At 38.5% G+C, this 12,190-nt stretch overlaps 1 protein-coding gene across 1 annotated transcript in view; it reads right to left on the bottom strand.

Annotated features, from left to right (window-relative positions):
- Nucleotides 1-5,281: 5,281 nt before the first annotated feature.
- Nucleotides 5,282-12,190, bottom strand: part of Fas1 (fasciclin 1 Fas1 domain-containing) — a 588,690-nt gene continuing 581,781 nt past the window's right edge. The window contains exon 15 of the mRNA XM_017905693.1: nt 5,282-7,942. Coding sequence (XP_017761182.1) covers nt 7,752-7,942 — 191 coding nt within the window. The 3' untranslated portion in view covers nt 5,282-7,751. The remainder of the gene's footprint in view (nt 7,943-12,190) is intronic.

Below are 12,190 nucleotides of genomic sequence, written 5' to 3'. Positions count from 1 at the left end.
TAATAAATAATCCTTAGTTAAATTTAATTAGTTAAATTCAATTAGTTAAATCCCGCTTTAATCTCACGGTAATCCTATCCAACGCTTATAGTATTAAATCACTTATACCTTACGTTTTCTCCTTTCGTCCGCGATTTTTCAAACCAAAAGAAACTCGTCCTCCTCTCTCCCGTGTTAACTCCGTTTCACCTACTGTACCCTTATTTAGTAATGATTTACGCAAAGGTGCCGTGCACGTTTCACACCGGTTGCATTCGGTTCACCAGCTCCGGGAGTGTCCACCCATGCTGACATCGTTCCCGAGTGAATCCGACGATGATGGATGTTCGAAGCTTCGTGGCTTCCAGAGAGGCGCGCGAATGCAAACGGCGACACGTGGCTGAAGAAAACGCGCGACTCGAAAGGATCTAAGACGAATAGGGAATAGAGAAAACGCTGATCGAGGTTTGCTCGCTGCAAGAAACGTCTCTGAACCTCTATGCAGGGCCAAACTTTGGTGTAGTGTCCCACGTGCTCTATAGTGGCGGAAAGTCCTATGGACGCAAATGCGAAACTTATCCATTTCAATCTTACCGATTAACTTATGTCGATAACTCTTAAATAATATTTAGTACATCGAGTAATAGATATACAAATAACGTGTAAAGTATCAGAGACGAAAGAGACAATCGTGTTCAACGGCAGCTTGATCTGCGAATATCAAGGTAACGGATGCCTTTGACGATAGTCATTTGGTCAGGATTTCGCTGGACCAATGTCAGAATACTGTGACAGTCACTTGGTCAGACTGCGGCTCACTGGACCAATGTCATCGGGGTGCTAACAGTTTCTAGCGTCTACTTGGTCAGATTGGATCTTCCAGGGCCAAACTTAAAACGTTCCAAGCTCTTTTCACTGGGGTGAAAATCATTGGTCAACCTTCGCGTCTCGAACTCTCTTGCGCGACGCGGATGAAGAGCAGCTTAAGACGAGAGAACGACCTGATAATTAGCTCCACGAGACTTTCGTTCACCCTCGGTGTCAGCAAGATACTTTATCAAAGTTCAGCGACCCACTTCGAAGAGTATTCCCTCTATAGACACGTGTGATGTGTAGGTACCTACGTAGGAAACGTGCATACGAAGATGAGCTTCGCGATTGTTCTCCAGCTGTGTACCAGCGAGCGATGCCTTAGCGCTAGAGTCTCTAAAATTCAGATAGTAACTTCTTACATCGTAGAATCGATAATGGTAATAACAGAGCGACGGTGACAGAATGATTGCTTAGAGGAACGATTGGTAAGAATCTCTTTTCCCTTACGCGTTACTTCAAACGATATGGGTGCGCGTTAGAAGGAGAGTACCATTATTTTGTCAAACGAATTTTGGACGATAGTCTTCTGACATTGTCATGCAACAGAGTGTCAAGAAAATACGGGGAAAACGAGAGTTCATAATTTTTCACACACCGTGATACTATAAAAATTATAAATTATCCGACATTTGATACTTAATTTTGCAGTTGATTCGTAAAGACGAGAAAAATAAGGAAAAGGGTTCCTTGACATCGTCACGCAACAGAGTGTCAAGAAAATACTAGGCAAACGAGAATTCATAATTTTTCATACATTGTGGTATTATAAATTATCCGAAATTCGATACTTAATTCTGCAATTGATTCGCAAAGCTGAGAAAAATGAGGAAATCGTACGATAATGTGTATCCGAAGATCTATGATGTATTTCTAGATTCGGAATCGATGAAAAGAGGGTAGAAATTGATTTTCCGAAGTGGAAAGTGTCGTCAACGAAGAAGACCCTAACGTGCTCGCGATTTTTCGATTATTCATCGCGAGTGCACCCGATTGCGAGCACACGAGCAACGATTAAGCTCGAATAGACGTTGATTTCCGATTCATCGGACGAATCAGTTGACGAGCGAACGAATGAAAAATAATAAGCGAAGATGAGAGCCGAAGACACAAACGTGAAGAATTCGATTTAATCGCATCGAACGATGCACAATGGTATTTCTCCCGGAGTGTGAATATCTACAAAATGTACAAATAATTACGCGAAAATGCGACGAGAGTGAGAGGTCGCTCGACGAATAGCGTTCGATCAGTTTGACGATTAATTAGGGATGGTCTGATGATCAAGGAACGCGAGGTAAGCGAATCGCGTTACACGCCTGAATCTTTGGTCAAGGGACACTAAGATACGAGGTCCTCTAGATGACTGATCTAGATTACCTAATCTTTGCAAACTATTACGCTTCCTCGCGACTATTTATCACTCGAAAATAATAATTTGAATAATAATTGAAATAATAATTTAAAGCTTCGATAATTAACGTGTCGTCGATTTTTAATCGGAGATTAATCGTGAGAACAAAATAGCACCGGGTGCTCCTATTTTTGGGTACGTTCGTGAGAAATTGTGTTAAAAATTCATCGCGTTTAATACAATATTAATGGCACTTTTAGGATACGAAGGAAGTTTAAAAATTCTTACTTCGAAGAGTCGAGAAAATCGAAATAAAACTCGGTTTTCAGATTTCAAGTATTTTTGTAATTTTATATACGATTGATAGTGAACATGGCATAATTGCGGGTGATTAATCGTAAGTAACGTATATTCTGTTGCATCGTGAGGGGTGTCTTCTAATCGATCGAGTTATGGAAGATACGAACAGATAGAGGCAGATAGGCAACGCAAAGACGTTTATGTAAGGATAAAGAGATTTCCAACGAAACTCTGATATGAGTTAAATTTGATTAAGTCCCTATAACGTAACACGTCTCCCGATTATCATGTTACATGAAATTTCAATTTGACGATTAATTCTTATAGTCGAGACACGACATTTTTCCTTTCTTTTAAATAACAAAACAGTTATTACTTCGTATAACTGTCTTTCCTAATATGTATTATTACTCGTATCACGTGCTTTATGACGATTGTACAATTACTTAGTACCAAAAATTTCGTTCAGCCTAAAATTAAAAGATCCGTTTAAATGGCAACGATGCTTCAGACGCGACATCTTCGACCTGTACAGGCCGAGCATAAAGTCTTCAACTATTTACAAAAATTTAGTAATCAAAAATCACACGAACGAGAAACAAATAATTTGGACCAAAATTTCTGTCGATACGAATTTTTCCTTTTCATTTTTCAAAATAATAAACGGCACAGAATCGATGAAGTAGAAATTCCAATATTAACATTGGTTCCGTGAAATAGTGTCACTCGTTAAATTTATTCACAGTGTCGAAATAAACATTAACAATAATCGCTACGTTTTACCAAAATTAATTCGTAAAATTATCAGCCACAGTCATTATATTAAAATTATAATAAATTCGAGAAGATTGGTAAATTACTTATGGATCATGCCAAAAATAGTTTTATAGTAAACTATTTTAGAGTTATAATACTCCACTATAACTTGAGATACGTTTCGAACCGAATAAATATTCAATTAATTTAATTTAATCTAATTTAAAAAGAAAATGGAGTCTTCGAGTCGACGCAAATTTTGGTCCAACTCAATCGTTCTCCGTTGTCATAATTTCTGTTCTAAAAATTCTCATAATCATTCACAGACTTTACCCTCGTCCTATACCTAAAGCTTCTCGAAGAACATCGCTAAACTGTACAATTTCCGATAATCCCTCTACATTCGTGTACAATGTTCCAATCCACTCGAATATTCTCCCACTTTTTACAGCAAAACTGACAAAGAAGAGCTGAGAGGCGTGTGCTAGTACTCGGATATGCAACGGAATACAAAAATCTCGGCCATCGAGTACGCCGTTCTTCTATTTCTTTTTTTTTCTTCTTTTCTTCGTTATTTTCGTTCAACGATCCACGATTTTCGATCGTTTCGATTTGCAAGATTTATCGTATGTACGTTCAGAGTTAGCGAGGACCTTCGTCAAATTTCCGTGTTCGAGCAATTCCGTGTGTGCACGCGAAAACGGAACCGAGCCAGGTCCATTCGGATTCGTTAAAAGAATTCGTCAGAAGGAACACAAAGGGAGCAAGTCGGATATGCTGTTTTTTCATTTTTCTCTTAACTCTTTTTTTTGCCGTTTTTCTGTTTTTCCTTTTTTTTCTTTTTTCTATTTTTCATTTCCTCGTGAGTCTGATACTTTCGCGGAGTTCCGTGTGACGAAAATTCCTTCGAAATTCCGTCTCTCGCAATTTCCATTCACACCTGTTCACAACCCCAGACACAGCTGCGAATATGCGATTCGTTTCGGCGTACGCTTGTACAAGCTGAATATTTAAGACGCGCCTAACACGAAGAAATAGAGTTTCGCTATTTTTTTTCCGTTTTTCTCGTTTTTTCCCATTTTTTTCAATCTTAGTTCTCATCTAACGAACAAACAGTGTTTATTAGAGTTTATGTATATTTATATATGTAATAATAATAATAATAATTAATAGTAATAATAATAATAATTCATAATATCAATTCATCCCAACAACAAGTTTTAAGGTATCATTTGATAGTATTTCTGTATTTTTCTCTTTCTTTCTCTCTCTCTCTTTCTCGCTCACTCGCTCACTCTCTCTTTCTCTCTCTCTCTTTCTCTCAGTTCCTTCTCGTCTATCCAATCGTACTTTCTTCCTCGTCAATATATCTCTGTTCATTATATATTTATATATATTTATTTACTTTATTTTTTTTATATATATGTATAGACTGATATCAACACGTATAACATCGAATTCTTTCTATTAATCCTTTTTTTTTATTTTATTCGTTATTCCATTTCGCGGGGAAAAGTGCGGTAGCTGAATGAACTCTTAATTACAAGTCTTCTGTTTTCTCTTCTGCTTCTTATTTATTATATCTATTCATTTGCTTCGTCTTCTCTCTTTTTCTCCCTTTCTATCATTTTGTTCCTTTTTAAATGCTTTTCCATTTTTAACTAACGCGCGTGAAACATCCGGAAACGCGATCGAAGTTCGACCCGATCCGTTCATCGTCTTTTCATTTTAGTTTCGGCGTTTCGATTACTGAACGACTCTCTTTGATCCAGCTCTATCTAGCCGCAGCGATTTTTCTTCGTTCTACAAGGAGGAAACGAAATTTCGAGGCGTTTTAGTTCTTCACCTTCGAATACTCAGGTTCTCGCGTCTTCTATATGCTCTCTAATGTTTCTCGTATGTTGCGTCTATTCTTCGTTTAAAGGACACGCGCAATCATTGCAATTACTTGTACACACATAGCTAAGCTCTTACTAATCGTGGAATGAAACTGCGATGTGTCGTTTGCATGTAGCTTGTCGGTTTGTCCCTTGATCCTGGATTACGTGGCCACGGTTTAACCCTTTGCAGTCTCGCCTCTGTGCACCGCCATTTTCGGTTCGAGCGTAACGTTCGCAACTTATCCGCAAGGCGAAGTGACTTATAACGCGACAGTCGGGAATCTGAATCGTTCGATGTGACAAGCAACGAGACAAGGAATGGTACAGAACGGCAAAAGGTTAAACCGAACTACACTGGTCGAAAGAAAATACGAGTTCGGCTGTAATCTCGATAGCGACACTATTGCGACACGGTGCATTGACACAGACGATCCTATATAATATATATGTATAGATATATTATATATAGCACTGTACAGTCGAATAAAAAAAAGCTTTCTCAGTGAGTATTTTATACGAGTGTTATACAATCCGCTCGAACGAATTCCCGCACCGAAGAGAAGAGGTAACAACGCTAGGCTTCACTCGTGCATAACATATTCCGTGCTCGAATGTTCAACGATACGTTCTTCGGTAAGGTAAAACCATAAATTTAAATAAAACGATATGTTTATTACCGTATTTCGACGTCAAACGCTCGTTACACCGACGTATCGATTGCCCTCTGGTCAAACTTTGCGAATTTATTTATACTCGGAACGATTAAGTCAACTCTAGTTCCGTAATTCGATACCATAACGAAGTCTGAGATAACGATTAAAGAAACTTCGTTTCCCCTGGAATTTGCATGGTAATAAACGGCCTGTCCGAGCACCGGTATCCCATCGAGCGAGGTTAGAATTCGTCCTTGTTTCTCGTAAAATGCGAATTTTCGTTCGAACAGCCTATGCGATATCGGAATGTGATCGAGTCACTTCTAACTGGGTTAAACTTTCGCTTCTTTCAACGATAATTGTACAAAAACTCGTTTACAAGCACCTGTCCGGCTTGAAATGAGACGTGGCAGTATTATCGGTAAGTAGACAGTGTAATACGATATGATACAGAGAGCAAGTGTAATAGGAAATCACATCTAGGGCGCAAAACCACGCGTCGATAGGCAACGACGCCTGTTTCGGTCGTTTCGAAATTTCGCTCGAGGTTCGAGAGGATTTTTAAGGACGAGTTTTGCTCCACCTATGTACAGCGACACGGTTTCATCGGGTCGGTCACGCCACTCACTGGCCAGCTGACAACAAGATGGCGGCCCGTGTGCCTCGCCGCGCGATTCGTACGCCAAACAGAAAGGACGCTTCATACATACATGCACACAGAACTATAGCGTATGATCGTGATTGAAATCGAAGTATGATAATTAGGCGATACGTAGTTGTACGAAAAAGTTTATGGCCAGAACGTCGACGACCGTTCGATCCGAACCGACGTAGACGCGGGAAATTTGAATTGCATCCTTACACCTGCGTTTCTGCTAAAATGTCGGTATATAGATATGGATTCCCGCTCGGTGATACTTTCGCGTGGTCGTAATCCTAGGTGTCGTTCAGAAAAGAGGAACGCCAGCGTTGGTAACTCAGCCGTATAATTTACACGAAATCGTAAGCTTAAATGGAGGAAAGAAAACGCGTTCTTCTCTTGCCAGAGAAATCGAATAGACTGGTCTAGAAAACGCCAACCCTCGCTCTGCCCTTGTACTCGAAGAAGGTTCCCCGAAATCTCTGCCTTACCTCCACGTTCTTCTCGTTCGTAAAGTTTCTCTAAATTACTTACTGGTTGGTACGGTTAATTAATCATTTGGTACGATCAATGGCGCCTCTAACTCGCGGAACTGTCTCGCCGCGCGATCGTCGCCGTTAAATGTCTTTTTCCTTTCCTTCCTAACCTCGAACGCGAGAAATCCTCGAGATATCTCGCGGATCTCCCGGCGTACGCTCGCGCGCACGAGACACCTGACGATTCCTATCGATACGATAAAACTTCAAATCAAGAGAATCTCTATCGTTATGTAATAACACCTGCACGTTCGTAGTGAACCATTACTGACGACGATAATTCGACTTTGAAACTGCTAAATAGTACGTTTCCTGTTTAAGCTTCGCCCACGTTTGTCGATCGACCGGCCCTTGCCTGACCTAGACAGAAATCGCGATATCCTCTCCCGAGGATCAGGCCAAGGGCCCTCGATCTCTCGCGTCATTCAGGATCGTCCCCGATCCGTCGATCGTGCCTCGATTTCTTCGCAGGGAACACATTTAGGGGGGTTCTTTATTTTTTCCATTGAAAGTGTGAGGCGTTAAAGCAAAGAGACCCTCGAACACAGTTCACGCAGCGTCACAACGGAGATCACGGACCGCCTGGTCCCCGGCAAGCATTCGCGAACAGAGTCGTTCGGGGACAAAGCACCGACTCTGATGAACTGGCCCGGTTCAAGACGACTTTCTTCAAAGTTCAAATCCGGATCTCGTGCACTGCGCTCTCCTGGACGAGGACGATCGGAGACGGTCCCGAAATAAATTCCTAGGTGCACCTATTGACAGACTCGAAGTAGTTCGTCCTTAAAGCAGCCACTTGGCCACCAGGATCGTGATCAGATGCGGTGCCAGGCTGCTCATCGTCGCGGTCCCGGTCACCCTCACGTCGCCGTCCTTCAGTAACACCGCGTCGATCACGTGGATGATCCCGTTGGTGCACTCCACGTCCGGACGGAACACCTGAATCCAGTTGCCCTCCCATTCGATCTGGTAACCTGTAAAAGAGAAACGGTTTCGATCGATAAGTCGTGCCGTGATTCAGGACCGCGGCTGATCTGGAACGACTGACGGATCAGATGAACGAAGCGAGTTGCGATGTTTGCAGCGATAGACAGAATCCAGTGAGCGTTCACTTGTCGAGCATGAGAGTCGAGTGACACTAAGTAGCGCTTGAAAATCAATTTCTGACGTTATGGAACACAAAAAGACGCAAAATGCATGTAGCAAATGGTCATATGCTTGGTACTTCGTTGACCAAGGCAATATTGTTTCATCGTTTCATCGAGGTACTTTAGAGAAATGCATTTCCTTGCTCGATAATCGACTGATCGATGATTGCTCGAACGTACGATTAGTGGGATAAAGCCTGAACTTGTGATACGAAGAAATCTCGCGTTGCAAGTGGTAGATCTGGGAAGCTCGAGGATCTTGAGGATCGCAGAGGCGCATTAGCTTTGTGAATATTCGATGCAAGGATGTTAAGAAGATTTCGCAACTTGTCAAATTTTTTGATTGACACTTGCAGTTAATTTTTTTGAATTTTAGGAAATTTGTGATTGTATGAGATAACACGTCAAACGCCATGTCGGTTCATGAGGACTGACATTTATCTTCCATTCTTTAAAAACTGATATATGAAATTTAAAAAATATTTTATAATTCATGTAATATTAATACATATATTTACTAAGCTTTTGAATTAACTTTATTTAGAAGTTTGTAATAAAAAGGAGCTTTCTCGCAAGTATTACGAAAAGAAAATTCGACTTTTATCTACTTTTCTTTTTTATTTATACATACTTTTTTATTTTAATATATTTCTTATTTATTTTCATGGCCTGAATGGAAGATTAAATAAAATTAGCTGCGCGTTTAACGTGTTAGAGGACAGCGATACGAAATGATCGAGAGAAGCAGATAAATGAACTTAAAACGCTAGAAAAAAGAAGATAAGCGAAGAAGAAGTAAAATAACCATGCGTTTTTCCCTCTTTTAACGTTCATGGTTATTATATTTTCATTTTTTCCTCAGGGTCCTGCGTATCCTTTATCTGCAATTCCACGCTTATGGCTGCGCCATTCGATTCAATTAACCTCTTGTTTCTCCCTTTGCTTAATTATTTCTGTCGATATTACTACGCGTTTCCTTTCTGTTATTTTCCAGCACTCATCGGTCAGTTGTAAAATGGCAACATTCGTTGCAAACAGAAAACGCTTTGGCAATTCGCAATTCGTGGCCGAGCGAATGGCCGAACGAGCACGTAGCAATTAGCACCAGGGGTAATCAAGGAATTTGCATTTAAATGGTGGTCGAAAGGTGCATAATAAATCGTCTTGCGGTCTCGGCCCATAATTGTGCACGTTCTTCGTCGGTCTCTGCTCGCCGAGAGTGCCCGGAAGCCACGAAATTACCGTGTATCGAAACCGAATTGCGCACCGATTAATCATTTTTCTTTCACGATTTCACGTGTCTTTATTGAATATTATTTCACCTATCCGGCAATTCGAGAATTTTTAGAGAGATCTCTGTGTTGTATAATTTGTTCTGTAGGGGATTTCTGATTCTTTAGGATTTTTAAAAAATTATGGTCCCTATAATTGCTGAGTTGGACGATTTTACGTGTCTTTTTGGAATATTATTATTTTATTGAATATTAATTTTACCTATCCAGCAATTCGAAAATTTTTAGAGAGATTTCTGTGTCGTATAATTTGTTCTGTACGGCATTTGTGATGATTTAAGATTTTTTAAAATTATGGTTTCTATAATTGCTGAATTGATCAATAAATAATATTGGATTTTTGTGGTAGAGGATGGCTCTTTATTTTTTTAGAACAAAACAGTGATCTCAATTTATTAAATATAAATATATACCAATTGTAATTATGCAGCGGAAGATTTCAGGTCAAAATAATCTATTTTATTCAACAAAACTTTTGTTAAAAAAAAAGGGAAATGAATAACATTTTAAGTATTAAAATATCAACGTAATATTTAAGAGACAGGTAAATCGATTATAAAATGAATATATTGTATGTTCAAGAATAAATATGAGAAATGTATATTTAAATAATATTGTGTTAAAAGTAACGAAAAATTGGTAGACTTTTGTGAAAAATAATGACAAATTTATGTATTAATGTAAAATATTGAATTGTATATTCGGATAATTTCCTGTTAAGTTAAAGTTAATGATAAATATGTAGATTTTTATTGATTTTTATTTTTCTCTGATCTGTAACATCTATTAGGTGATTCTTGTAGAGACTACGAATTTTCTGAACACGAATTCCTAATCGAAATTGCTTCAGCATGAAATTTTAATATCTCCAATTACCTTTCTCTACTCTTCCAAACATTTTTGTACATTTATAATTTTCCTCTATTTCTAATAGTCTGCCAAAAAATTTGTTTTCATATCTGTCATTCAAATTTCAGTATTTGAAAGCAATATACCATCATTTCAAACCATCCTATAATAACTCGAATATGCTATAATTCGTAATACCAAATAAATGAACAAAATTCTACAAAAATTTTCTTCCTCGCTTCCAACATATCTCTGTGTACCACTAATTTTTCTGCTCGTATAATAACCTCTATATAAATTCTTTGAAACGAGTCTATTGCAATGAACAATGTCCTGCATTAAAGCAGGATGCGAAGCAGAAAGTTCACCGCAAAAAGCGCGTAAATTAAAACCGACCATAGATAACAAGGGCTGAGGACAATTTACAGGTGTCCATATCGTTCTGTTTCGCGTTCGTCTCGTCCATTTATCGTTGCGAAAGGAAATGGCAGCCAATATATTTCGCGTGGAAGCTTCCGCATCTATCCGGATTCAAAACTTTTTCTCATCTCGTCTCGTATTTTCTCGCGCGAAATAGACATAATACAAATTTACACCCAAACTGATATCCCGGTCGTACAGATAGCAGGATAACGAGCAAGCTGTTACATATTGCACTTCCAGCATTGTTTTATCGTTTCCTGAGTTCATTTTTGTCCTTTCCAGATAATGCGAACGAATTTGAAATATGTTCAAAATTAACCAGCTTACGATATTGTTTGAAACATTTGTACATGACGTATCACGAATCAATTTTCGCGAATTTTCAGCCACTTTTGGTACCTTAACAAGAAATATTTTTCTGGTAAACATTAGCTATAATTATTTTTAAATTTTGCATTCAAAATTCCGCATTCATCGTGGCTTTGCTTGAAATTAGAAAATAGAATGTAAAAGGTAGAGCATTAATGAAGTATGATTGATCATTCATGGTGTTTAATTAGTTGTATAGAATGCTTGATCACACGTGGAATGTAGAAAGATGGTACAGTACGTGAAACAGAAAATTCGATTTGAACATGTGTACGAATTTGAATTACGAATTTGAGTGATTTCTCAGAGGAAAATATTTATTAGCAATAAGAAGGATGTCCAAGAAGAATGAAAGATAACGTTAACGATGAGTTCGACTGCATGTCACACTCAGTCGCGTACACGTCGGAAACGGGACCTGCGTCTTACTCTAACAAGCTTATGGCAGTCGAGTCAAGCGAACAGCAAGCAGCATGTACGGCGTATGTCGGTCGTTTTCTTGCAAAATCATAAGGATACTCACCGTACAATCGTTCAAATAATTAAGTGTTACGATACACGGCGAAATCTGTAAAACTCAGCACCTTAATCGTTCATTAATTCGATCTTGAGACAACGAATTTGCTTTTGGTGAATGATCACGTGACGACAATTAAACAGGAAAAAATTGAATGAAATCGAGCTTTTAGCGCGTAATAAAAATCGTGATCGAATGAAATACCGAACTTCAGTATTTGAAATAATTTTTTAATTTGCAAATAAACCATGTGTCTTTTTAAAAAATATCAGAGAAGTTAATGGCTTAATTCCTTTCGCTATTTTCCTCTTCTTTTCCGTTTTTTGGAAAATTTTGTAATCTACCGAGCTTCTATCGGTAATACAAAACTCAGTAACTAATAAAAATATAGTAAAATTTAATATAACAAAATTAATACTTAGATTTATAATTTTCTACAATGCTTGAAAAAAAGAAAACGATATAAAATGCTCTAAAGTTAGGTATTCCATCCAACTACTGTGTTATTTTTAGGAATTTTCAGCATGAAATGTAGAACTGTACAAAACGTAGAAAAATTACTTTTTCCAGCTTCTGCTGATGAACTTCCATATCCGCACGCTCTTTCCTTTATTTCAAATATTA

This window comes from Eufriesea mexicana, unplaced genomic scaffold (assembly GCF_001483705.2).
Source record: "Eufriesea mexicana isolate 0111107269 unplaced genomic scaffold, ASM148370v2 scaffold4304, whole genome shotgun sequence".
Lineage (NCBI taxonomy): Eukaryota > Metazoa > Arthropoda > Insecta > Hymenoptera > Apidae > Eufriesea > Eufriesea mexicana.
Note: the sequence above shows the minus strand (reverse complement) of the source record. Positions and strands in the feature narration are given on the sequence as shown.